Source organism: Oryx dammah, unplaced genomic scaffold (genome assembly GCF_014754425.2).
Source record: "Oryx dammah isolate SB20612 unplaced genomic scaffold, SCBI_Odam_1.1 HiC_scaffold_4, whole genome shotgun sequence".
Lineage (NCBI taxonomy): Eukaryota > Metazoa > Chordata > Mammalia > Artiodactyla > Bovidae > Oryx > Oryx dammah.
This window is the reverse complement of record NW_024070188.1, coordinates 20,134,603-20,159,440: the sequence shown is the minus strand read 5'-3', so window position 1 is coordinate 20,159,440 and position 24,838 is coordinate 20,134,603. Positions and strand designations below refer to the sequence as shown.

At 41.7% G+C, this 24,838-nt stretch overlaps 1 protein-coding gene across 1 annotated transcript in view; it reads left to right on the top strand.

Moving 5' to 3' along the window:
* SLC35F1 (solute carrier family 35 member F1) overlaps positions 1–24,838 on the top strand; it is a 159,627-nt gene that overhangs the window by 107,548 nt on the left and 27,241 nt on the right. Inside the window, exons 4-6 of the mRNA XM_040238418.1 lie at positions 5,655–5,811; positions 7,988–8,040; positions 16,398–16,552. Of these exons, the coding sequence (XP_040094352.1) occupies positions 5,655–5,811; positions 7,988–8,040; positions 16,398–16,552 (365 nt within the window). The remainder of the gene's footprint in view (positions 1–5,654; positions 5,812–7,987; positions 8,041–16,397; positions 16,553–24,838) is intronic.

The window sequence follows — 24,838 nt, the reverse complement described above, 5'->3', positions numbered from 1 at the left end:
ACTAATCCTGTAAAAAAAAAAATTTATTCAAATGAAGTGGTAGGAAAGGAGTGCTAGTACTATTTAAGAAAAATAAAGTAAGTCCATTTGGGAGTCTTTCTAAAGTGGTCATTTTTTAAAAGAATGAAATGCGCGGGAGCAGTGTTTTATCTTTTGGTGTGACCGTTTAAGGCCTATAGCTTCATTTCTGTTGTAACAAATGAAGGGCCAGTTTTAACAAAATTGAATTTTATCATTGTTGAATACCATCCATGCTCACATAATGGTGCCCAAGTATACGGCATGATGTTCTGAGGGAAGCCCAAATTTAGGATCCAAGGGCTCATTTTATAAAACAATGATTGGACACATGTTATGTCTCTAAAAATATTAAATTGGGCAGTAATTTAAGCTATCATATGAAATATTCTGAAAAGAGACAATAACACACTGGTTTTGAAGACAATATAAGCCTTGTGCACATCACTATCACAAATGTTCCATTGGCTACCCTAACTGTAAGAACTGGTTACATTGCATTAATTAGCCAGGGCTAGAACTTTTGTAAAATCCTTCAAGCCCTCACCAGAACTTGGATCAGGCATTCAACTCGATATAAATTGTCGTCACTCTATCAATAGCTTTTTGCAGAAAAAGAGAATGACTGACTTAGTCCTTTTTATATTGCTAGTCCATGGTTCTCCTTAGCTTGGGATTTTTAAAATTCTGTCCTCAAGGACTTTTTTTTCTTGACTTGATCTGTTACCTTTTTATTTTTTAAACCTTCAGTTTTGTATTGGGATATAACCAATGAACAATGTTGTAATAGCAAAGGGACTCAGCCATACATAAAACATATATCCATTCTCCCCCAAACTCCCCTCCCATCAGGCTGACACATAACCCTGAGCAGAGGTCTATGTGCTATACAGTAGATCAGTCCTCAAGAACTCTTGATATTGGCCATGGAGACTGCCTTGGAGCCTGTGGAATGGTCTACAAAGTGGGACAGAAACAAAAACACATTCCAGTTCTATGCTTGTCTTGGGAAGAACTGATCACCTACTACAGGTGCCTCCAGGCTGACCTCAAAGGAGATGTCTTTCCCAAGTTTGTCAGTGAACCTCAGGGGGCCTAGTGTGCATTCATTCTTTGCCACCTTCTTCTAGCCTCACAAGCCTCCTCTAAGAGATCAGCTCTGCATTTACTGACGCCTGCGGGGAAGACATGCGAGAAAGTGGCTCTTAGAAAGTGATAGGTGTTGGAGGGTGTAAAAATGATTTGGTAATAAGGGCAAAGAGGTTTCTCCATGATATTTCTACTTTCCTTGGAAAACGTATGAATATATAATAAAAGGGAAGGTTAGAAAAATAATAGATTTAAGATTAAAACTCAATTAAAATTGATCCTTGTCATAAAATGTATTTCTTACTCTTCAAAATATCTCCTATCACAATACATTTATATTGCATCTTATAGTTCACTTATCAAAGATGTTAGATAACGTAATGACACTTTTCTTTATTACCAAATATAACTTTATATTTATTTCAAGAGAAAAAATATTTTCAAGGAATTAGATAATTAATCATAATTTTAGAAGGTGATAGTTTTATTGGTGCCAAGTACTTTCCTATACATCATCTTATTTTATCCTCCTAATTAGGCAAAGAAAGTATTTTTATTCTCACTGCTGCAGTTAAAGAAACCATGACTCAGGGAAGATAAGAAACTGGTGTAAGGGCACACCACTACAAAATTGTGTTGTAGGATGTGAAATCTTTCTGCTACCCCACTTAATACTTATTTTTCCATAATTGTGACTCTTGTAAAAAATTGTTCAATTGTACTATTGTTCAATTGTAGTAAATTAGAATGAATGTCTGCCCCAGGTTGTCCAGAATAGAGGTGTTTCCCAGATGTAGGACTTTCTGTGCTAAAGCCAAGTGAGTCTCAGAGAAACAAAGCAGTTGGTTCCATTTAAAACTCAAAAATGTTCAGTGAGATGGCTTCATTTTCCTAAATTTCTTAGTAGTCTTTCAACACTCTAGAATACGATGTTGTTGTTCAGTCGCTAAGTCATATCCAGCTGTTTGCCGCCCCATGGACTGCAGCACGCCAGGCTCTTCTGTCCTCCACTGTCTCCTGGAGTTTGCTCAAATTCATATCCGTTGTGACAGTGATGCTATCTGTAATTCACCACTCATTCTTGAACTAATGGTAAGTAGTGATTTTAAATAACATTCCCTCTTCTCTCTCTACTACACAGACCCAAGTATCCTTCCAAAAATAGTGTTCCTAGTACTTAATGAAAACTTTTAATAAGGAAAACCCATTCTTGCAAAGCAAGTATGAGTAGGTTGTTTAGAACTAAGAAGCAATCCAAAATGAGAAACAGCCAATCCAAACTGACAGGTGGTTATTCAAAGAGAATGACTGATACACTCTTTTTAACCACCATTTAGTGAACACTTAATAAGTACCAGATGCCATACTAGGCATTTTACATTATTTTGCATTTTAAAATCTTATCAACATTATTTTACGGTATCCTCACCATAACCTCATTTTCAAATAAGGAAACTCAAGTCAGAAAGACTCTATAGCTTGCCCATGTTCAACAAGTATTAAGTGATAGAGATGCAATTAGAATCCATGTCTACCTGAACTGAAAGATGTCGCCACTCAACGTCTTTACCATGGGGTGGAAAAAGAAAGACCTTTTCTGTCAGCTCAACTCATTCAAGCATTTATTGAGAACTTACAATGCGCCAGAATCTGTGCTAGGAACCACACAGAATATAAAACCAAGTAAGTCACAGTAGACCCTTCAACCATATTATGGAAGAAAACAGGGAGAAGGGAAGACATGCAAGGTAACAAATAACAGACGTGAAGCAGAATTCAGTGAGGGCCACACACAGGTACCGTTCAGTTCAGTTCAGTCACTCAGTCGTGTCCGACTCTTTACGTCCCCATGGACTGCAGTATGCCAGGCTTCCCTGTCCATCATCAACTCCCGGAGCTTACTCAAACTCACACAGGTACAAGAGTGTGAAATTCAGAGGAGACAAAGAAGGCATGGGCTTTAATGGACTTCTCATAATTTCAAATGTGTCTGTTTACCCCAAATCTGCAAAACATTATCACTCATTGTGGTTTCCCCCATAAATGACACATTTGCTACATATAATTTTCCCTGTGAACATTCAGAAAAACTGACTCAACCACGTTAAATATCTATTGCATTAATAGGACATGTTGTAATTTCCAGTTAACTACAAATTGTATTATATCAAACACTTCATTTATGATATGGTTAGATAAAATCATGTCCTAGTTAGTTCAATTATATTTAATCATCTAAAATTTCACACATGCTCTATGTGTAAGTATCTACTGTCAAATGATTTAAAAACTGATAAATACATTTACTGGTAAAATATTAATAGATAGGATTTAATCATTTTGTCCCCCATAACTTAGGAAATACTTCTGAACTTGCAGTTACACATCATTGTATCATTGTTAACAAAAATTATGACTGAAAAGCTCAAAGTACTGGGGAGTAGATGCCACATGGTCAAAGGCTTAACAGAATAGACCATAATGAAACAAATGTGGAGTTTGAAAAAGATTGGTGGGACTATTCATTGAAACAGTGCAGCCTTGTTTTAAGACTTTTAAAAACTGGACTGATGTTTCTCTAATTTCTATTAAAATATTTCATTATAATTTAACTTTCCTGAATTCATTCATATAAAATTAATTTCATTAACCAAGAATTCTACCAAGCAGCATTTCCACACTTCACTAATACAACAATAATTGAGATTCATAATGGCCCCATGTCACCACAAGATTCTGAAATGACTCCTTATTGAAAAGTGACTGAATCATGTTCATTATAATTTTATAATCTTAGTAATGTATGCTTTTTATTTTACCAGTTATTCCTCAAATGAACTCCTTAAAATTATGAGTTCTGTCATGATTTTCTAGCTGACACATAAAAAAGGTTATTCAGTTTTGTAAGTTCATGTGTATCATTTATTTTTAGATTCCACATATAAGGGATGTCATATGATATTTCTCCTCTGTCTGACTTACTCCAGTCAGTAGACAGTCTCTAGGTCCATCAGTGTTGCTGCAAATGGCCTTATTTCATTCTTTTTAATGGCTGAGTAATACTCCATTGTGTGTATATGTATGTGTGTATATGTATATATATATATACACACCACATCTATCACAACATTGTTAATCAGCTCTACCCCAATACAAAATGTTTTGGATGTTTAAAAAAAATTAAATTTAAAAAAGAGATTAGTTGGGTTACTCTGTAACAGCAACATTAATTTCCCAAGAAGACACACCCAGGACACAGCCCTGAGGTTCCTGGAACCTCATCACGTAATGGGTCATCTGCTCTCCAGGAACCCAGTGAGGGCTACCAGCCCTTGCTGATCCAGACTCTCAGCTCCGTTCCCTTGAGAGTGACCCCAGCAAGCTCTCTGCCTTTCAGGCGATCTTCTCTCTCTCTGATCCTTACTAGGAGCGGAACTTGTCTTAGAAAAAGTGACACTAACTGGAGTAAATATCCCCGGAGCACAGAGGCCTGAGATCTCTCCCCAAACCCCGCCCAGATTATTTTATGTGAAACCTCTTTGTGGAGCGTGGGCAGTGCTCCCAACTATACGGAGATAATCTGGTTCTGTAGTTTTAGATTGTTCCAGCTAAGCTGGGAATGTAAGGCTACTCTAGGGTGAGTCTCTCCCTTAGAATCTCAGTGGACAGAGTCCCCTCCCCAGCTTGCACCTCTTCTGCCCCAGAACTTCACGTCTACAGAGCGCCCATGAGCCAAGTATACAGGTCAGAGTTGGGGACCATTTGGGTACAAGCTTCCTATGAGGCCTCCGGCTGCTGATTCCCACTCTCCTTCCCTGACTTCACACTTCCTGGAGTAGAAAGAGTTGGCCTAATTATAGGAAATAGTTGGGTACATAATTTATGAGAGATTGGACATAAACCAAAACCAGCTAAAATTGAATTTAGAACAAATAGATACTTTTTATGAAAGAAGAAAAATATTGATGTGATAATGAATTACATGTATTTTCACTCTTCTGTTGCTTACTTTAGGGGAGTTGAAAATTTCAACCCATAGTCCATTTCAAACTATGAACTTTTCAACCCACGGACAGAAGACATGGGACTCTTCCGAGACAGTACAATCCAGAAGAAACTAGTCCCTTTCTTAGCTGGGGAAGACTTCTTATTGGGTAGACATAGCAACCTTTTTACATCACAACATATCTGAAGCACACGTAAACAGACTTGACTTAATTCAGTAGGCAAAATACAGAACTTCTAGAAAAATGTCAGAATAGACTAATCGTGTGTGTTAGTTCCTCAGTTGTGTGTGACTCTTTGAGACAGCCAGTCTCCTCTGTCCATAAATTCTCCAGGCAAGAATATTGGAGTGGGTAGCTATTTCCTTCTCCAGGGGATCCTCTCAACCCTGGGATCAAACCCAGGCCTCCTTCACTGCAGGCAGATTCTTTACAGTCTGAGCCACCAGGGAAGCCTCAGAATAAGCACAGGAAGCTGATTTTGCTGGGGCCGAATTCTTCTTAGGGTTTAATAAAGCTTCCTTTTTCTTCTTCTATTCCTAGGGGAAAATAAGCTGGTGGGGGACCTCCTGGTCTTAGGAGGAGCCACACTGTATGGTATCTCTAACGTCTGGGAAGAATACATCATCCGAACTCTGAGCCGAGTGGAATTCCTGGGAATGATTGGACTCTTCGGGGCATTTTTCAGTGGAATTCAGTTGTGAGTAAAAAGTAACAAGAAATTCAGGCAGTTGACACTCTTAGAGCTTATTTTTTAAATGTTTTTCACTTAGGTTATGGCTGCTCACTTTATTTTGTAAAAATCAGAGCTAGAAACCTGTCACCAACCTCCCACATGAAATCTGAAAACTCAGTATCTTTATTAGTAAGTTTCTTCCAAACTAAATGAATTTTTAGTGAATTTATGTAATGGACTTTGAAAATAATTTATAAGAAAGCATTAAAAGTACATTGATTCTCCTAAACCAGCCAATGAGGTTTTATTAGTAGAGAAATAGGAAAACTAAGTGTAAATGCCATGATTTGATGCACTTCCAAAAAGCAGCATTCTGTTTACTAGTGACAACTAGTATACTAGTCTTTTACTAGTAACCACAACTGGAAAACTTAGAGTTTAAATTTGTCCTTGTATGATTTTCCTTTTATTGCTCGTGGGTTTGCACGAGTGAACCACATTTGAAATTCATTTCTTAGGGAATTTCCTGGCAGTCCAGTAGTTAGGGCTATTCCTGCCATGGCCGGTGTTCAATCTCTGGTTGGGGAATTAAGATCCCTCAAGCCTCGTGGCTCAGCCAAGAAAAAAACAGCAGCAACAACAAAAATTCATCTCTTAGAAACATAGTGTTTCCGTTTTCCTTAAATGGGTCAAGATAGAACTCAGGCATTCACTGAGATCAAAAAGTCAGAAACAATGAGCTTTCAGTAATTCTGGCCTTGGAGTATATGTCATCACTGACTAGGGCTCAGAAATTGCTATGGAATGAGTGTCAAGCAAAGCCTAATTTTTCATCAATAAAGGCCTTGTATTTTAGCTTCATGTAAGAGATAAAGAAGCATAGTATATCTTCCTGTCTAATTTCAGCAAATCCTATCTGCAAAGCAAGTAATTCTGATTTTCACCACATCACTTTCTACAAGCATGTTCTTTGTCATTGCATCTGTGTCTGAAAGTATTTAAGGAGGCTTTTTTGGCATCACTCTCAATCCATTTTGCAAATAGGTTCTTTTCAAGAATTCTCCAAATTTCAGTGTCCTGAAATACAGGTGGGGGACTCCACAGCAAACAGGGCCAGGAGATGGGAAGACTCTCTAAGACAGATTTATTTGGGATTCATTTTGAAAACGTGATGGCATTTTAAAGTTTCTACATTTGGCACTTCAGCTTCATAAGAGGAAAAGAAATTGCCTAGTTCAACTGTTCGTAACCAATATTTTGTAGATGGATGGCTCATTTTATGCATTATTATTCTTGAATCCAAAAAAAAAGTATCTTCAGAGATCTAGCACTCATTTGCTTCAGTTATAGACTGAAAACTGATGGAGCCCTTCAGAGACACTGCTGTCAACTCATGGAAGAGGCGTATGAGTGTGTTTGGCCAATGGGTTGCGTTAAGGGCACAGTGAAACCAAAGTGACACAGGTGGGGGGCCCACCTCCCCTCCTGGTCCTCTTTCAGAACAGTGGTTCTCAGAGTGTAATTCTCTGGCCAGCAGTACTAGCACCACGTGGGAACTTGTCAGAAATGCACATCCATGGGCCCTACTCTGATCTACTGAGTCAGCCTCTGGAGGGGTGGGGTCCAGGAAACTGTTTTTTTTTTTTTTTCAGACATTTTGGGGGGCTTATTATTTATTTTAATTTTCGCTGCTTTGGGTCTTCCTTGTGGTGCACAGGCTCAGTTGCATGTGGGATCTTAATTCCCTGGCCAGGGATCGAACTTGCATCCCTTGCATTACAAGGCAGATTCTTAACCACTGGACCCCCGGGGAAGTTCCCAGGAAACTTTTTTTAACACCCTTTCCAGGTGGTATTTTTGTACATTTAAGTTTGAGAAACACGGCCCTGGAGAGTGCTCAATCGGAAAACTGATTAAACCTGCAAGCCCAGAGATTTTCAAACCTCACCATGTACTTTTGAGAAAGCATCTGAGCGAGAAGTGAAAGCTAGGAGGCAGACTGGCTGAGAAGGATGGTGGTGGGTCTGCGGGAACCAGTCTTGGGCTGAGCTACCTAATGAAATTAGCCTCTGTGTGATCCAGAGTTATTTTTGGAATTCAATTGATTGCTTCACGATTTGTGTAAATCTGGTTAGTGAACAACAATGACGACAAAAGAAGGCCGCGTTGCTCATCAGCTCTGCTTTCTTTCAATCCACAGAGCCATAATGGAGCACAAGGAGCTGTTGAAGGTGCCCTGGGACTGGCAAATAGGTAAGGGGTTTGCTCGCCTGAGATGCTGTTTTTAGTACACCAGGAAAATAACCTTTGGAGAGTGACTGGAGTGGTGGTGAGGCACCGACCCGGAAAGGACTTAGACTGCAGGGGGACAAGAGAAAATGAAACCACCCTTGTCAATCTGGGGACTCTCACCCACTAGAGGAAACTGAACTGTATGATTCATAATGCTTCTTAACTGAGCCCGTTATCATCGTCAAGATGCCATTAGTGTAGACACAGACGTGTGTTTTTAGGTTAAAGACCAGAAAGAAAAATGCCCCGAGGTGCTGGTGAGACGCAAATGACAGCAGTTTGCTCTAGCTGAGAAACAGAAAACTGATGTGATCATTAGAAAGTGACACTTTCCTAAAGGGGAAAAGAACTGAACTGAACAAAGAGGCACAAAAGGAAACAATGCGATGGGCATTCTGAACCTATAAAAACCTTTTCAGAAGGTTGCGTTTGCTCAAAAGACATGGTTAATTGATCTCCAAATGGACTCAGTGGAAAATACCAGACAGCTTTGAGCTCCTTCAGTCATCCAGGGCAGCTATGTGCCACCTGTTTCGAAAGTCACTTTTCTTTTATAAAAAAATAAAATAAAATTAGGACAAAGAGTTAAGATCTTAGGTGATGCTCTGATAATGATCACTTAGCAAGCCTTGGAAGGGACTGACATTTCCCACCCTCAAATGCCAGGGAGGGAGTTCTGAAACCTCCCCTCAGTGTCTATAACGAGACACTTGGGTTCCAGCACTGAGCATGGAGGGGTGCTTGGAAAATGCGTGCCCAATGAATGCAAATGGAAAGTGAAAATACAGGTGGTTCGCCACTCCGAAGCAGACTGTTCGAGCCATCCCCAGCTTACATGGGCTTTCACAGAACTAACGGTGATGGTGGTGGTGGTTTAGTTGCTAAGTCGTGTCTGACTCTCCCACCCCATGGACTGTAGCCCGCCAGGCTCCTCTGTCCATGGGGATTCTCCAGGCAAGAATACTGGAGTGGGTTGGCATTTCCTTCTCCAGGGAATCTTCCCGACCCAGGAATACCAACTCAGGTCTCCTGCATTACAGGCAGATCCTTTACCGACTGAGCTACAAGGGAATGGCTCCCGTCAAATTCTGCTTCTCTGAACAAGGACAACAGAGACATAAAGCTCCCTGCACCATTTACCTGCCTCTGACCCTGAAGCGTCCAGGGTTGAGTTGCTGCTGACAGATTCCCTCTGAAGACACAGCAGGCACTTCAGAACTATGCCCCACTCCCCTGGGGTTCTCTCTAGTGACTTCAAGGGCTCCCCAGCCCTTGTGTCTGTCACAGTCCGGCCGTTTAATTTCTCTCGAGTTTTGCTGTAAAATGACACAATTAAATGAAAGTCAATAAACAGAAGGGATTGTAGGGAGGAGAGGAAGGCAGCTGAGAAGGGAAGCCAGCTGCAGGTTACAGCCTCACGGCCTCTGTAAGTCTCAGAGCCAGAATGTCAGCCGTGCTTGGTAACACTTCACATGCAGAGGTCCATGAGCATAAATTAATTTTATATTAATAGTAGTAGCACTAATAAAAAATAATTTGTCCTCCAATTATGCAGATGTCATATGCATGTCCACCAAGGCTCTATTATAATTCAGTGTTAGTTAAATGTGTCATCAGAGCACACTGAGCTCTCGTATTGCCATGAAAATGTCAATTCCCTGCGGTCCAAGATGATGAAGGGCCGTGTAAAAGGAACACATTATAAAGCCATTTGTTTAATTTTCCTGATTGGAAATGAGTCTCAAATGGTCTAGAAAAGGAACCAAATAGTCATCTTTTCTTTCTGAAGCGTGGATAAGGGTCATCTTTGTCCTCCTACCTCATCCTGACCTACTACAAGCTTCTAGTTCTTAGCTCAGTTCTAGGCACACAAAGTTTAATGAATAAGTGTTTTTTTAAATGAGTGGATGCATGAATGGCAAGCCAAGGAGATGGGCTTGTCTTGCTGTCTCTCAACTTACAAAAATGTAGACAAAAGGGAAAACAGTGGAAGCAGGGCACGGGGTTCAGGCTTGGCTTTGACGTTTCTTTCTGGGAAGCCAGGCGATGGCATAGCGGCTACTGCAACTCATGGGCCCTGGAGGCAGCGAGACACCCAGGGGGATGGACCTCCCATCAAGGCCTGCCCACATGCCGTAGGAAGTCATCCTAGCGTGCCAAGCTCTGATCAGTGTGCCTTAGTTGACAGACCAAGATCCAAGACTCTGTCTCCAACCAGTGATCCCATCACAGTCTCTTGCACAGCTCCTATGGTTGCCACTTTACCAAAGTAAAAACATTTTTTGTTCTGTGGATCAAATGGGATAGTAAATATGTTTTATATTCTCTGGATTCGGAAAGCATTTTTTAACAGCTTCTGATATTTTCTAATAACATTGGCCAATTGCAAGATACAAAGAGTAATTAAAAGCAAGAAGATAACAGTCTTGGATGCTGTTTGTTTTTATTTCCTTATTTTACTCTACTGAACAGAAAGCCTGGGGCTGGTTATGTAATCATGAAACTCAAGTGAAATGTAGGACCTTATAGAGCTAACATGGTCTCCAGTGGAGCAGGCGTATGTGAAATCTAAGAATTAGCTTAAGCATTCCCTTTATCCCATTTGCCATTGTGTTGAAGGACAAGTGTTAGCTGATGTGCAAGTCCACTGTCAAAGGAAGGGAACATGAGAGACGGGTCACCCAGTACTGATTTGTGGTGTGCTGGTGCTGGTGGTGGTTTAGTTGCTAAGTCGTGTCTGACTCTTGTGACCCCGTGGACTGTAGCCTGCCCGACTCCTCTGTCCATGGGATTCTCCAGGCAAGAATACTGGAGTGGGTTGTCATTTCCTTCTCCAGGGGATCTTCCAGACCCAAGAATTGAACCCAGGTCTCCTGCACTGCAGGCAGATTCCTGCATTGCAGCCAGATTCTTTACCGACTGAGCTACGAGGGAAGCCCCTGGGGCTTCACTTTTCTTGCCATGGGCGAAGTTTGCTTTGGTTTTGATTTTGTCCTGGAGGCCAGAACAAGAGATTTGACCTTTCCCTGAAGATGCAGTAATGGGGCCACAAAGCAGAAAAAACCTTAAATATCATTAAGAATAGTATGGCCTTTCTTTTTGCTGATGCTGAACTGGAGGCTGGGGAACTAAGGTTGCTTCACTGAGCTCATGACTGCCTGTGGTGGGACTAATTTCACCCTCTGAGCCAGCCCCCCAGCCTGGCACCTTAGTACATATGTCCTGATATCATCTTACCTCGCCTTTATTTTTAAGAATTAAAAATGATATTTTAAAAAATCTCGTCTAGTCAAAGGAAAGTGATAGAACACCAGTGGGATCCCAAAGAAAATGATGAGATAAAATATATGCAGCAAACACAGACATATACTATATACGTGTATATACAATATCCATTACAAATAAACACATATATCCCATATCACATGATATATCATACATAACAATGCATTCTGTATATATCCCATATAAAATGAGATGCTCATTACAGTCAAATAGAATGCTTCATCCAAGTCCTATTTCTCTTCATAATAATTAAGCAATATAGGTTAGTAGTGTGCACTCAGAATTTAAAGTCAGGCAGCCTGAGTGACCTGAAGGTGAGCTACTCGACCTCTGTAAGCTTGTCTTTTGCCTGTCTACTCACAGATTTGTTTCTTACCCTTACTCTGCTCTGCACTGCAGAGACTGACCCACGCAAACAGTGCCTCCCAGGCTGGCATGTTAATTGACTTCAGCTAGATTGGCCACTTGCAGAAGGCAATGGCACCCCACTCCAGTACTCTTGCCTGAAAAATCCCATAGACGGAGGAGCCTGGTGGGCTGCAGTCCATGGGGTCGCTGAGAGTCGGACACGACTGTCTTCCCTTTCACTTTTCACTTTCCTGCATTGGAGAAGGAAATGGCAACCCACTCCAGTGTTCTTGCCTGGAGAATCCCAGGGACGCGGGAGCCTGGTGGGCTACCGTCTATGGGGTCACAGAGTCAGACACCACTGAAGTGACTTAGCAGCAGCAGCAGCAGCAGATTGGCCACTGGGAGGCAGTAGAAGGAGACTGGAGGGTGAGGGGAAACAAGCAACCAGGATGTGTCTCCCTGTTTCAGGTCAAATCTCTAGAAGTGGCCGAGTGTCCTCTGATTACACCTTTGCTGGACCTCCCTGACTTCTGACCTCTGATAACATGGCCTCCTCCCTGGATCTCTCTGGCCCCAGGGATATGAATAATTTATTGCCATTGCTAATGTCTGGGTTGTCTTACCATCCATCTTTCCCCAGTGCCCATTCAAACTCCTTTATAACTTGTACCCCATATTGTATTTCCTCTGTTGAACCTGCTGTGGATTGTGTTTATTAACCGATACACTCAATGAGCCTATTTCCTCACGTGTGTAAAGAGAATAACAATAGCAATGGTGTTACACTGTTGTGGAGATTAATGTACATAACGTATGTGACACATAGCAAGTACTTAGTCTTAGCTGATGGTATTCTTCCCAGTTTCTCTAGCTTAAATCTCTTTAGCATATGAGGACAAGAATTACCAAATCCTGTCTTTAGCGAGAGAGAAAACATTTCCAAAAAGAAATGCTCATACATATACTTTGTCTGAAAATGTAGTTATTGTACCCACCGTGTGTTTATCAGTCAAAAGTAATTCAGTGCTTGAAAAATCCCATAAGGACAGCAAGTTGGGCCTTTGGATGCATCTCTAATGTCCATTAACTAGTTAATTTTTAATCTGAGAACAAAAAATCAGCAAATTGCAGCAACACAACATGCCCACTGTCAATCTTGTGCTCATTTGGCTGACTGGATAGCCACGCCCAGGAACGCTGGTTGACCCAGCAAAGTGAGTAAATGTGACGGTGTTTGTATTTTATTCCCATCCCCCTAAATTTAATTTCTGCATTTTAAAAGAATAAGTTTAGGAGGTTTAAGTATTTAAGCTTGGAGAATCTCAAGGTAGCCTGGTGAGTAGAATGAACTCTGCTGTTTGTCTGTTTTCCTCCACTCCTTGGCTCATGAGTTTGCTTGTAAAGTCACACTCTTCTCTCTGAGCTACCAATTATAAATCCACTCCCTACCAGACAAATCTTTTTGGATGATGCACAAGCATCTCAAACTTAACATGTTCAAAATGGAGCTTTGTATTTCCCCTGAAAACCTGGTCATCCTGCTCAGTTCCCTGCAACTCAGTAAATGGTGTCAAAATTCAGTGTCAGTTTCTAATTAGCCAGAATCCACATGAACCCATTGTAGGTCACTTCGTAAAGAATCTGCCTACAATGCAGGAGACCCAGGTTCGATTCCCAGGTCGAGAAGATCCCCTGCAGAAGGAAATGGCAACCCACTCCAGTTATTCTTGCCTGGAGAATCCCATGGACAGAGGAGCCTGTCAAGCTACAGTCCATGGGGTCACAAGAGTCGGATACAACTTAGCAACCAAACCACCACCACGACATGAACCCATGGGTATCTCTGATGCTGTCCTTTTTCTCACTACATACATCCAGTCTGGACCACCAGGAAAGTCTTGGGAGAACACAAATGGTTCTGAACAACTACTCTGAAAGGTTGTAAAATCGAGTAGGAAGATTTTAGGCAACCCCGGTGGCTCAGCAGTGAAGAGTCTGCCTGCAAGTCTATACAATGCAATGCAGAAGACTTGGGTTCAATCTCTGAGTCAGGAAGATCCCTTGGAGGAGGAAACGGCAACCCATGCCAGTATTCTTTCTGGGAAGTCCCATGGATAGAGGAGCCTGGCAGGCTTTGGGGTCACAAAACAGCCAGACACAACTTAGCAACTAAACAGCAACCACAACACATCCGGTCTACCAGCAGGGCATGTTGAACCTTCATAAACTGGCCACTGCCCTTCATCTCCACTGCCACTCCGAGCAAAAGCCACCAGCATCTCTTGCCTGGACTGAGAGCCTGTACTCTTCACTGGTTTCCTCTGAGCTTCTCTCCTTCAGTCCCTTCTCCATGCATATCTAAAGCCATCTTTTAGAAAGGTAGGTCAGACTACAAGTTAGCCTTCTGCTACAAATTCCTCAATGGCTTCCCATTACAACTAGAATAAGATGTCGACTTCCTTCCAAGACCTACAAGGCCCCACATAATCCACCCCCTGCCTAATTTTCCAGTCTCCTCTCTTATCACTGCCTCAGTCTGTTCATCCTGCTCAGATATTCTGGCCTCTTGCAGCTCCTGTAATCTACTAGGGTCTTTTCCTTTGTAGGTCTCCCTGCCTAAATTATTTTTCCCCTGGCCATCTCCTTCTAGTCCTTCAGCATTTAAAGTCAATGCTGCTTCCACCTTTCCAAAAGCAGTACCCCTGTAATTCCCCGTAAGCAACCCTTTTCTTGCTTCATAGCACTAATATCAGTTCTAACTTTCTTGTCTATCCTTTTTCCCATTGCATGCTAGCCCATAGCAGAGTTCCTAGAACACAGTAGGTACGCATTGAATACATGGTTGAATAATTGAATATACAACGTCAGATCTCACATGTGAGAGTTCACAGTATATCAACACTAGGTCAGGTGATGGGAGGGTAGGACTGTTGAACTTCCTAACCCAGTCATGTATAATCTAAATTTGAAAAAGTGGTGGTGGGGCAGGGGGTGGGGGTGAGTGCTGGTTCCTGGACTATAGTTTAATCAAGTTTGATTACTTTTAGGAGATTAATTTAAGGGTGTATCTTATCCCTAGTCTAGTCTGTTCATCTCAGATTCCTTACAGGAATATTGAATTAATTTTTATGTCTTTTCATGTATTAATCATAGGTTATTTAATACTGCCCTTTTAGTAACTTGTTTAAAAGGAAAATGAATTATAAATAGCATGAAACCCAAGTACAGGAAAACTGACCAATTTTAGGGAATTAAAGCTTCAGACAGAGAGTCAAAAGCCATCTGACATGACTGCGACAGAATTTCCCCAAGAGGACTTGTATAATTTACTGAACAATTTTTAATGGAAAAGTGATCATTCTAGTTTCCTCTTAGGGTATTTCCACCACACTAGAGGGGGCTGTTGTACTGAGTTTGCTTACTTAATATTTTTATATGGATATGACATGGCTATCCTTAAACTTAATATCAGAAACATGTAGAATAATAATTCATGACCTTAAATACTTTCCATATGGGAAAACCAAATTTCTCTTTGGAGGGATCCCTGTTCTTCATGGTCAAAGGGACTGGGTGTCCAGTATCTGCGAAATCTTCCAAAATTCACAGGATTCAAAGAAAGTGATCTGCCTACAGCCTAAGCCAGACATGTCATCAAGGTTCCCTTGGATAGGTTGGATCTTTTATTTAATATTATATACAAATGCCCAAAGATCCACTGAGTTGTAACACTTGTGCTTTTTCTTTGCCTTATTCTTTTATAGAGAAATGAGCATAATTTTTCTGCATTTGTGTTGAATCAACATCGAGGAAATGATGAACCAAACCCTAGATTTAGCCATAATCTTCTGTTTTGGACTGAACAAAATTATGTACTTATGGGGTTAGTATTAACAATTGTGTATTGAGTTATAATTAGAGAATTTCAGAGTTTGAGGGACTAATCATGTAGCAAAAGAGCATTTTAAAAATCTTTCTGTTTTGCAAAACTTAATTGTTTGATGGCCTGCAAAGCATTCACCTGTTTATAAGAGAGCAGAGCCTACGTGTGAGAGCCCACATATGCTAGGAAAAGTGATGGAGGAATAGGACTCTGGTTTCAGGAGTAGTGCTTAGCAGGATTCAGAAATCTGGAAGAAACTGACAGCTCATGTGAAGTGATCTATCCAAGATCACAGTTAGGACTTTAGTTCAGTACTGACTTAGTCCACATCTCTGACATGTAAGCGCTTTCATTTTAAGGATTATGCAGTTATTCATTGTTGTGAGCAATGCATGGTGCCAAGTAGTTTTGTTCCTATGTTGCAAATCAAAAAGAAGTGAAAAAGTTTTAAAAGACATGGGTACAAGAAAGTAATTACAGCACAACCAGAAATAGAATTCAGAAGCCTTGACCCTATTTCTGATTGTAGCCGCTCTCCTTCACAGCAGAGGCGAAACATCAGATGTGTGTGAGAAGCATATAGATCTTGTTCCACATTGCAAGTTTTCACTTCTTATTTTATGTTTTAGCTATGTATTACCCAATAAAAAACATCTGTTGACAGAGTGAAAGAAAAACTCCTGTGTGAGAGTGAAATGGGGCGGGGGGGGGGGGTGCTGTTCCCCTCCCTTCACCCACTGTGGCTCCACCGAGGCCCCGGAGGAGGCTATGATGTCACTTGTCTTTCCTCTCCCTCCAGGACTGCTCTACGTCGGCTTTAGCGCCTGCATGTTTGGTCTCTACAGCTTCATGCCCGTGGTCATAAAGAAAACCAGCGCCACGTCGGTCAACCTCTCCCTGCTCACCGCAGATCTGTACAGCTTGTTCTGCGGGTTGTTTCTCTTCCATTACAAGGTAAGTTGAGTCAGTGCTCCTGTCTGAAGATGATGCTCTGTAGGAAAGAACACGTATAGGTAGGAATGCTCTGCAGTGGAGTTGCCCTAATTCTGCAGTTTTGCTTCAAGAGGGACTGCACTTCTGTGTGCTGACCCCCATGACCTGGGTGTTCACATTCCAAGTGTTTCAGATGGAAAGGAAGCTGCCTGCAATGCAGGAGACCTGAATTCCATCCCTGGGTTGGGAAGATCCCCTGGAGAAGGAAATGGCAACCCACTCCAATATTCTTGCCTAGAGAATTCCACGGACAGAGGAACCTATTGGGCTAGTCTATGGGGTTGCAAAGAGTTGGACACAACTGAGCAACTTTCACTCACATAAGACAGAGGCAACATTTTGTTATGAGAGACTAGTAACTATGACATTTGATAATGAAAGATAAGAAACAGCCATAGAGGGAAGGGCTTGCAAATAATGGGGGACAGTTTTTCTGACATCGTTCACCCTTTTCCAACCTAAAGCTTGGAAGACATCCAGTTCCCAAACTATAACTGCCAAATGGATTCTGCCAAAGGCACCTGAGGAATGTATTCTCTTTGGAGAAAAGACACAGTTCCTGCAGTTTCTATTTTGCATATACTTTCATAGTAAATATGAATGGAAAATGCTAATGCATTCAAAATAGTTTCTTTATTAAAAGACCAGGGTTTCAGTAAAGGAATGCAAAGAGATACTACGAAGCAGTTGCAGTTAATATATCAGCCCTAAAGGAAAGAAGAAATCATTTAGTCCAAAGATGGCAGTCTCTTCAAGTGTAAGACTCTACCCATATCCTCAACCAAGACAAGCATGACTGACTGGTTATGGTCTCCCGAGCTAGGCTATCAGATGCTGTCTTTTAAATGCTATACTAACTGATTCATTAACAACTGACTAGAATTGGTATATGAGAAGAGACCCACTTGCCATTCCTTAACTAGTCCAATTACTGGTCAGTGAGGATTATGACAAGTATGAAAAAGGACAAGTATGGGATATCCAAGGGCTTCCCAGGTGGCGCTAGTTTTAAAGAACCTGCCTGCCAATGCAAGAGACGTAAGAAACTTGGGTTTGATCCCTGGGTTGGGAAAATCCCCTGGGGAAGAAAATGGCAACCTATTCCAGTATTCGTACCTGAAGAATCCCATGGATAGAGGAGCCTGGTGGGCTACTGTCCATCAGGTCAAAAAGATTAGGACACGACTGAAGTGACTTAGCAAGCACGCACGGGACATCCAGCACATACGACCAAACTAGAACAGGGAAAAGGAAAGGAGAGGCAGAAGGAGAGAGGCATTGCTAGGGCCACTTCTACCCAAGTGCCGCATCAGTGGCAGGGTAGTTAATATAGTCTTCTCATGGGTTGGCCAGCGGAGGGGGCATCTTAGTTGGCAGGCCATCTTCAATTAGGTGCTGAGCTGGAGCAAGTTTATACTTGAGAGGTCCGGAGGCAAAACAGCAGAAGCAAATCATCAGAAATATTACCGTGCTAAGCCAATACTTTGGCCACCTCATGCAAAGAGTTGACTCATTGGAAAAGACTCTGATGCTGGGAGGGATTGGGGGCAGGAGGAGAAGGGGACGACAGAGGATGAGATGGCTGAATGGCATCACGGACTCGATGGGTGTGAGTCTGAGTGAACTCCGGGAGTTGGTGATGGACAGGGAGGCCTGGCGTGCTGCGATTCAAGGGGTCGCAAAGAGTCGGACACGACTGAGCGACTGAACTGAACTGAACTGAAGCCAAATCATAGCCAAGAAACAGACCAGGAAGAGCAGATACAGGTGGAAAGGAGGTCACCAACAAGGTTGGCAGCTGGGAGGACCAGAAGCAGATCTGGTGGAGAGGAGAGGTGGAGAAAGCAGCCGTGGCAGCAGATAGAGATAAAATGCTGAGTCGCTGCTTTACATGGAACCTTCTGCCCAGCCTTGAGGCAACAGTGGCAGCTTCAAGAAACTGTGTATTGTTGGATAGCATTGATACATTGTTGGTAATTCGTTTTCTGTGCACCGTGCAATCTCTAAGTCCTGAGTGCACCCTGGCTCACATAAGAGTAAAAAGCAAAATCACAGCATGTTCCTCCTCCTGCTCCCCACCACAGTGCTGGGAGGACCCCTTTCCCTCAGAATCACCCCCAAGCACCCCCCAAGCCGGGATCTCACCAGCACAGCGCAGTGGCTGCCTTTTTTCTTCTCTCCTCTACAACTAAGCACCCACATTCCTCAGCGTGAGTTCCAATCTCAGCACTTCTTCCTGTAAGCCTCTTTATCAACTCTTGAACTAGAAGAATCGCTTTCATCGTCCTTAAAGGAAGATGACCGAAGCAGGCCTGCGGTCAGCTCTTGGGCAGTCCAGATCCGGCTCAGCTCTCGGCGTCCCTCATGGCAGCTCTCAGAAAGTCTGCTTTCACCAGGGGAAACTGCTAGAAATGCAGATTCCGGGTCCACAGCCCCGGGGCCGCAGAATCAGCATCTGGCAGTCTTCCGGGGGAGTCTGCTGCCAGTGAGGCTGATGTTCTCTGAATGTGAGAACAAATACCTAAAGGGGTGCCTGAACTGTGTTTGTGCCTGTTTGAGCCTGTCACTCCTCACACCTCACCTCATTTGCTTAGACCTGGGGCTCTCTACATAAACAGACATCAGGAACTGAGAAGGCTGATGAGCCAGGTAAATTCTAATTCTTCAACGTCCATCTTCTCCACTTGGCATTTATGTTACTGCTAACTTAGGAGAAGTAACTCAGGGCAAGAGGAAGTCGTGTAGTACCTCTCGTCATGCCATCAGAAGGGAACCTGTATTATCTGAAAATGATATTCCTGGATTCACCAATTTGGAGGAGTCATAGAAGTTTTTTAATTCTTAATGCTTTGCACTATACACATGTATTTGGTTACAGTTTAACAGATAAATTCCCTTAAGGCACAATTGGTTCAACATTTTCTCTTAAAATTCACTCCTTTTTAATCAAACTTTCAAGACAAAGTTATAGATTCACAATTTTGAATCTACAAGTTTTAAGAAATAATACGAGAGTTCCCATTTACCCTTTATCTAGTTTCACTCATTGGTAACATCTTGCAAAACTGTGATATAGTATCAGGATATTATTAACACTGACCCAGTTAAGCAACAGAACATTTCCATCCCTACCAAGTGTCCTTATTGCCTTTTTATAACCATACCTACTTAGTGCTCACTCATCTTATTAACACCTTGAAACCACTAATTTATTCTTCATTTCTCTAAATTTGTCACTTCGAGAATGGCATGTAAATGGAATAATACAGTATGTAACCTTTGGGGATCGACTCTTTTCACAGCATAATTTTTCAGCATAATCATCTGAAGATTCATCCAGATATCTGTATCAGTAGCTCATTCTATTTTATTGCTGAGTACTATTCCATGGCATGGTTATACCAAAATTTATTTAACCACCGACTCAGTGAAAGACTCTGGGTTTTTTCTGTTTGAGGCTATTACATATAAAGCTGCCCTGAACACTCATGTACAACTTCTTGTGTGAACAAACTTTTCATTTCTCTGAAATAAACACCCGGGAGTACAATTACTGGGCTTATGTTTCTTCCACTCTGTGGTTATCTTTTCATTTTCTTGTTAGTGTCCTTGGAAGCACAAAAGTTTTTAATATTGATGAATTCCAATTTATCTATCTGTTATACTTTTCAAGGGGCTTCCCACGTGGTGCTAGTGGTAAAGAACCCACCTGCCAGTGCAGAAGACTTAAGAGAGGTGGGTTCCATCCCCGGGTTGGGAAGATCCCCTGGAGGAGGGCATAACAACCCACTCCAGTATTCTTGCCTGGAGAATCCCATGGACGGAGGAGCCTGTTGGGTTACAGTCCATAGGGTCTCAAAGAGTCAGACACAACTGAAGCATCTTAGCACACACACACACACATACTTTCAAAACCACGAAAGGAACCAATTCAAGCCCACCGCGGCCTCTGAGCCACCAAGTCTTCCCAGGTGGTTTCGGATACCACTCCTCTCCAGGGTTTAGTGATGACTGCCAGCTGCCTCACAGTATCTACCCTAAGGAGATGATTGAAAGTCACAGTCTAAGGAAGAGAAGATTCATTTCAGCTCAGGGTGTCTTTATTTAGAGTGTAGTGTTGCTGCTGCTGCTGCTAAGTTGCCTCAGTCGTGTCCGACTCTGCGCGACCCCATAGACGGCAGCCCACCAGGCTCCCCCGTCCTTGGGATTCTCCAGACAAGAACACTGGAGTGGGTTGTCATTTCCTTCTCCAATGCATGAAAGTGAAAAGTGAAAGGGAAGTCGCTCAGTCATGTCCGACTCTTAGCGACCCCATGGACTGCGGCCTACCATGTCCCTTCGTCCATGGGATTTTCCAGGCAAGAGTGCCGGAGTGGGTGCCATTGCCTTCTCTGAGTGTAGTGTTGAAGAGAGCTTAAAGTAGTACCCCTCAACCTTGATTACACATTGGAATCACCTGGAGAGTTTTTTAAATACCGACGCTTGGATCCCACTCACTGATTCTATATTTTGGCAGTTGGCAGTGCAGCCTGGGCATTAGATTTTTTAAGACCCCCCCCCAGTTGAGATGGTTGGATGACATCACCAACTCCATGGACAGGAGTTTGAGCGAACTCTGGGAGATAGTGAAGGACAGGAAAGCCTGGCGGGCTGCAGACCATAGGGTCACAAAGAGTTAGACATGACTGAGTGACTGAACAACAGTTGATCCTGGTGTGTGACCAGAATTGAGAGTCACTTGTTCAGAATTACTGTATGTGGCTACAAGCAAGTGGCACCAGGACCAGAGGGTGAAGGTTATAAGATTATAGTGAAACAGGAAGAGACCTTGTTAACAGTTAGTCATCTGAAAGTGGAATAAACTGTCTTGGGAGTTACCCTCACTGGAGGAAGTGAGATGAGAATGTGAGATGGGTGGTAGGGGGGTTCAGGATGGGGAACACATGTACACCCGTGGCTGATTCGTGTCATTGTATGGCAGAAACCACCACAATATTGTAAAGTAATTAGCCTCCAATTAAAAAAAAAAAAGAATGTGAGATGGTTGCCGTGGAGGGGACTCACTCTTCAGTTCTGACGATTAACCCATGACCTCTGGGATCTCATTTAGTTTTACTACAGTCTGCAGTTAGAGTTTCTTCTTTCAGCTCATCATGATGTCTTTGAACAACCTCTTGTCTGATTATAAATATCTACCAGTTGAGAGAGGAGGGCTTTTTGCTCACAGATGTTGCTTACCCAGGCAGAACTAAATAATTAAATGAAGCTCTCCTGCCCTACATTGATTATTTGCTTTTTTCTTGTTTTCCATCCTTGGAAAAAATCCATTCCCTTCCCCTCCCACCAGTCCACTGTCTGCAGCTTCTCTGCCTCTTGTGCTGACTGGGCAATAAAGCCCCACATCTCCAGGAAGCAAAGGACTTAATTCTGAATTAGGCTGTCTACCTGGTAAAGAGCTCTTTCAGACTCTAATTTTACGAGACTTTTGAGAAGTGGTCATGTTTCTCTTCTTTATTACACCAACACTATGGAATCCAGAACACTAAATCCATAGCAGTCCTTGCAAATTACAAGAGATGAGCTCTGCTGGACCTTAGAGATTCCCTAAAACCAAACCTAGGAAGAGATTCACATGAGAAGTTTTCAACTTGATGGTGTCATAGCTTTTCAAGGTCAAAGCTTGACCAGTTATGAACTCTATCCCCTTATTTACTGAACACAAAAACACTTTTGAAATTGAAGGAGTATCCCTATGATGGCTGTAACAAATTAGCATGTACTTAGTAGCTAAAAACAACAGATTTATTACCTTACAGTACTAGAGGTCAGACTTCCCTGGTGGATCAGACAGTAAAGAATCTTTCTGCAGTGCAGGAGACCTGCATTTGATTCCTAGATCAGGAAGATCCCCTGGAGAAGGGAATGGCAACCTACTCCAGTATTCTTGCCTGGAGAATTCTATGGACAGAGGAGCCTGGCAGGTTACAGTCCATGTGGTCACAAAGAGCCAGACATGGCTGAGCAACTAACACTTTCACTTCAGTGAAGGTCAGAAGTCTCACCAGGCTGAAATCAAGAGTTAGCAGAGCTGTGTGGTTCCTAGGGGAGAATCTGTTTCCTTGTCCTTTCCAGCTTCTGGAGGTTACCTGCATTCTTTGGCTCGTGGCCCCTTCCTCCATCTTCAAATCCAGCACTGTAAGCATCTTCAGATCTGACTCTGCCATTCCTGTGTCCCTTATAAGGACTCACGTGATTATATTGGACCCACCCAGATAATCCAGAATAATGTCACCATCTCAAAATGCTTAACTTCATCACATATGCAAAGCCCCTTTTACCACGTAAGGTAATATATTCACAGCTTTCAGGGATTAGGATGTGAACATTTTGGGGAGTCCATTATTCTGCCTGCCACAGGAAGCCCATTGGTAACTTACCCCAAGACAAATAAGGGTACATTGGCTTCAAGCTGGATCACCTGGGACATGAGAATGTGCTCTTCAGAAGCCGATTCTGGGCAGTGAAGCCACCCTCCACCTATCTATACACACTGTGCTTTGCTGAGTTTCTCAGCTGCTTTTTAAAGTAGTTATGTTGCCTGCTAATATGTGACTTTAAGAAAGAAAACACTGTATCAGGTGGTGAGGAAATGAATTGGGTGGGAAGATTACTTCAGTGTCTGCTGTGTCAAGCATGAATTCAGCAGTCTGGTGTGGCAAAATGAGCTTGGACTGCAAAGCCAAAGGAGCCTAGATTTAACTCATGGTTTCTCTTTATTATTTAAGTGTTTTGATCCAGTTATTTATTCTCTCCAAACTTCAAGGTGATTAGATTTCCTTGGGAGCCTTTGAAGGCATTACATAATTTTTGAATGGTGACCAGTGGTGATGTATTTCTCTGAGTGAAAGTATAGTTCAGGATTAGTAATCTCTCTCTCATTCCATTTTTAGGATGCTGCTCTTAAACAGTCAGATTTTATAACTGGATATGTAGCTTTAAACAATTTTGTTTGAGATTTCTCTTATTCCTTATCTGAAAAGGCAGAACTCAGTCTCATGCATAAAATTTTTAAAAATATTATATCAGTCATTTTCAACTGACTTCCTTGATTCCTTCACTACAGTAGAATTTTTAGATGATACCCATAAATTAAAAGAATTCAAATACTAAAATAAAATATCAATCATTCTTTCATGATATGCCATTATGTACTGAACCTTCTTCAAGAAAAAAAGTAGCCAGCATTGAACATACAGGACATTCCCTTTTACCTGATATTTAAAACAGAAAATGGCTTACTTCACTTCATCTTGCTATTACCTTATCAAGGCTTAATATTGCCACAGAATTACTGTAATGGATAAACTTGAGAGTAACTTCATAAGAGGTGATTATTTTTGTAGCTTTATCAAAATAAATAAAAAACTAATAGAGAAAAAAATGAACACTGTAAAGTCTAAGTCCCCTTTAAAAATATTCCACTTAGTCCATTGGCTTACCTCGTTCCCCAAATGGAGCAGCATGAAGCTATAGGTGATTGTAGTACAAGAGTAATATTTTAGGAAGGTAAGGGCTTCATAAAACTTACACACTTACATCAGGAAGATGTTTATACCACCAAAAATTCACTACTGAAAAAGGGAGAGTTTTCAAAATCATTTGTCCAAGAAGGCCACTTTATTCTCGGTAATGTGATTCCTATAAGTCACATTTAGAAGTTTATGTTTTAGTCCATTTTAAACCACATTTTAAACACATTTTTAGTCTCATTTTCAAACATACTTAGAACTTTATCGGTATGTTTTAGTCTGATTTTTAAACCAGCTTAATTTTTTGTAATTGCCATGAGTTATTTTTGACCAATAATCAGAAAAGTTTCTTACATCGTCGACTGTCTATTCAAGCAATCCAGATCACATCCTATGAGGACAGGTGTCAAGCTCCCTGATTCAACCTGACCCTCTCTGTCAGCCACTAAAAATTACCCCCCAATATGTGCCAGTTTCTCTTACTGGTTTTGTTGTTGTTGTTATAGGAGACTTGGCACGAAAAGTTTAATAACTCTGAATGTAGGGCTAATTTAATAATATATTGTTATGCACTAAGTTTAAAAGAACTTCATTCAGCAAATGTTTATGTATTCTATGCCTGCTATGCTCCAAGCACTGTTTCAGCTCTTAACTCTTTATTTATAAATAAAGGTGACAAGAACACCAAAAAATCACCAGGCGGATTAATACAAAGGAT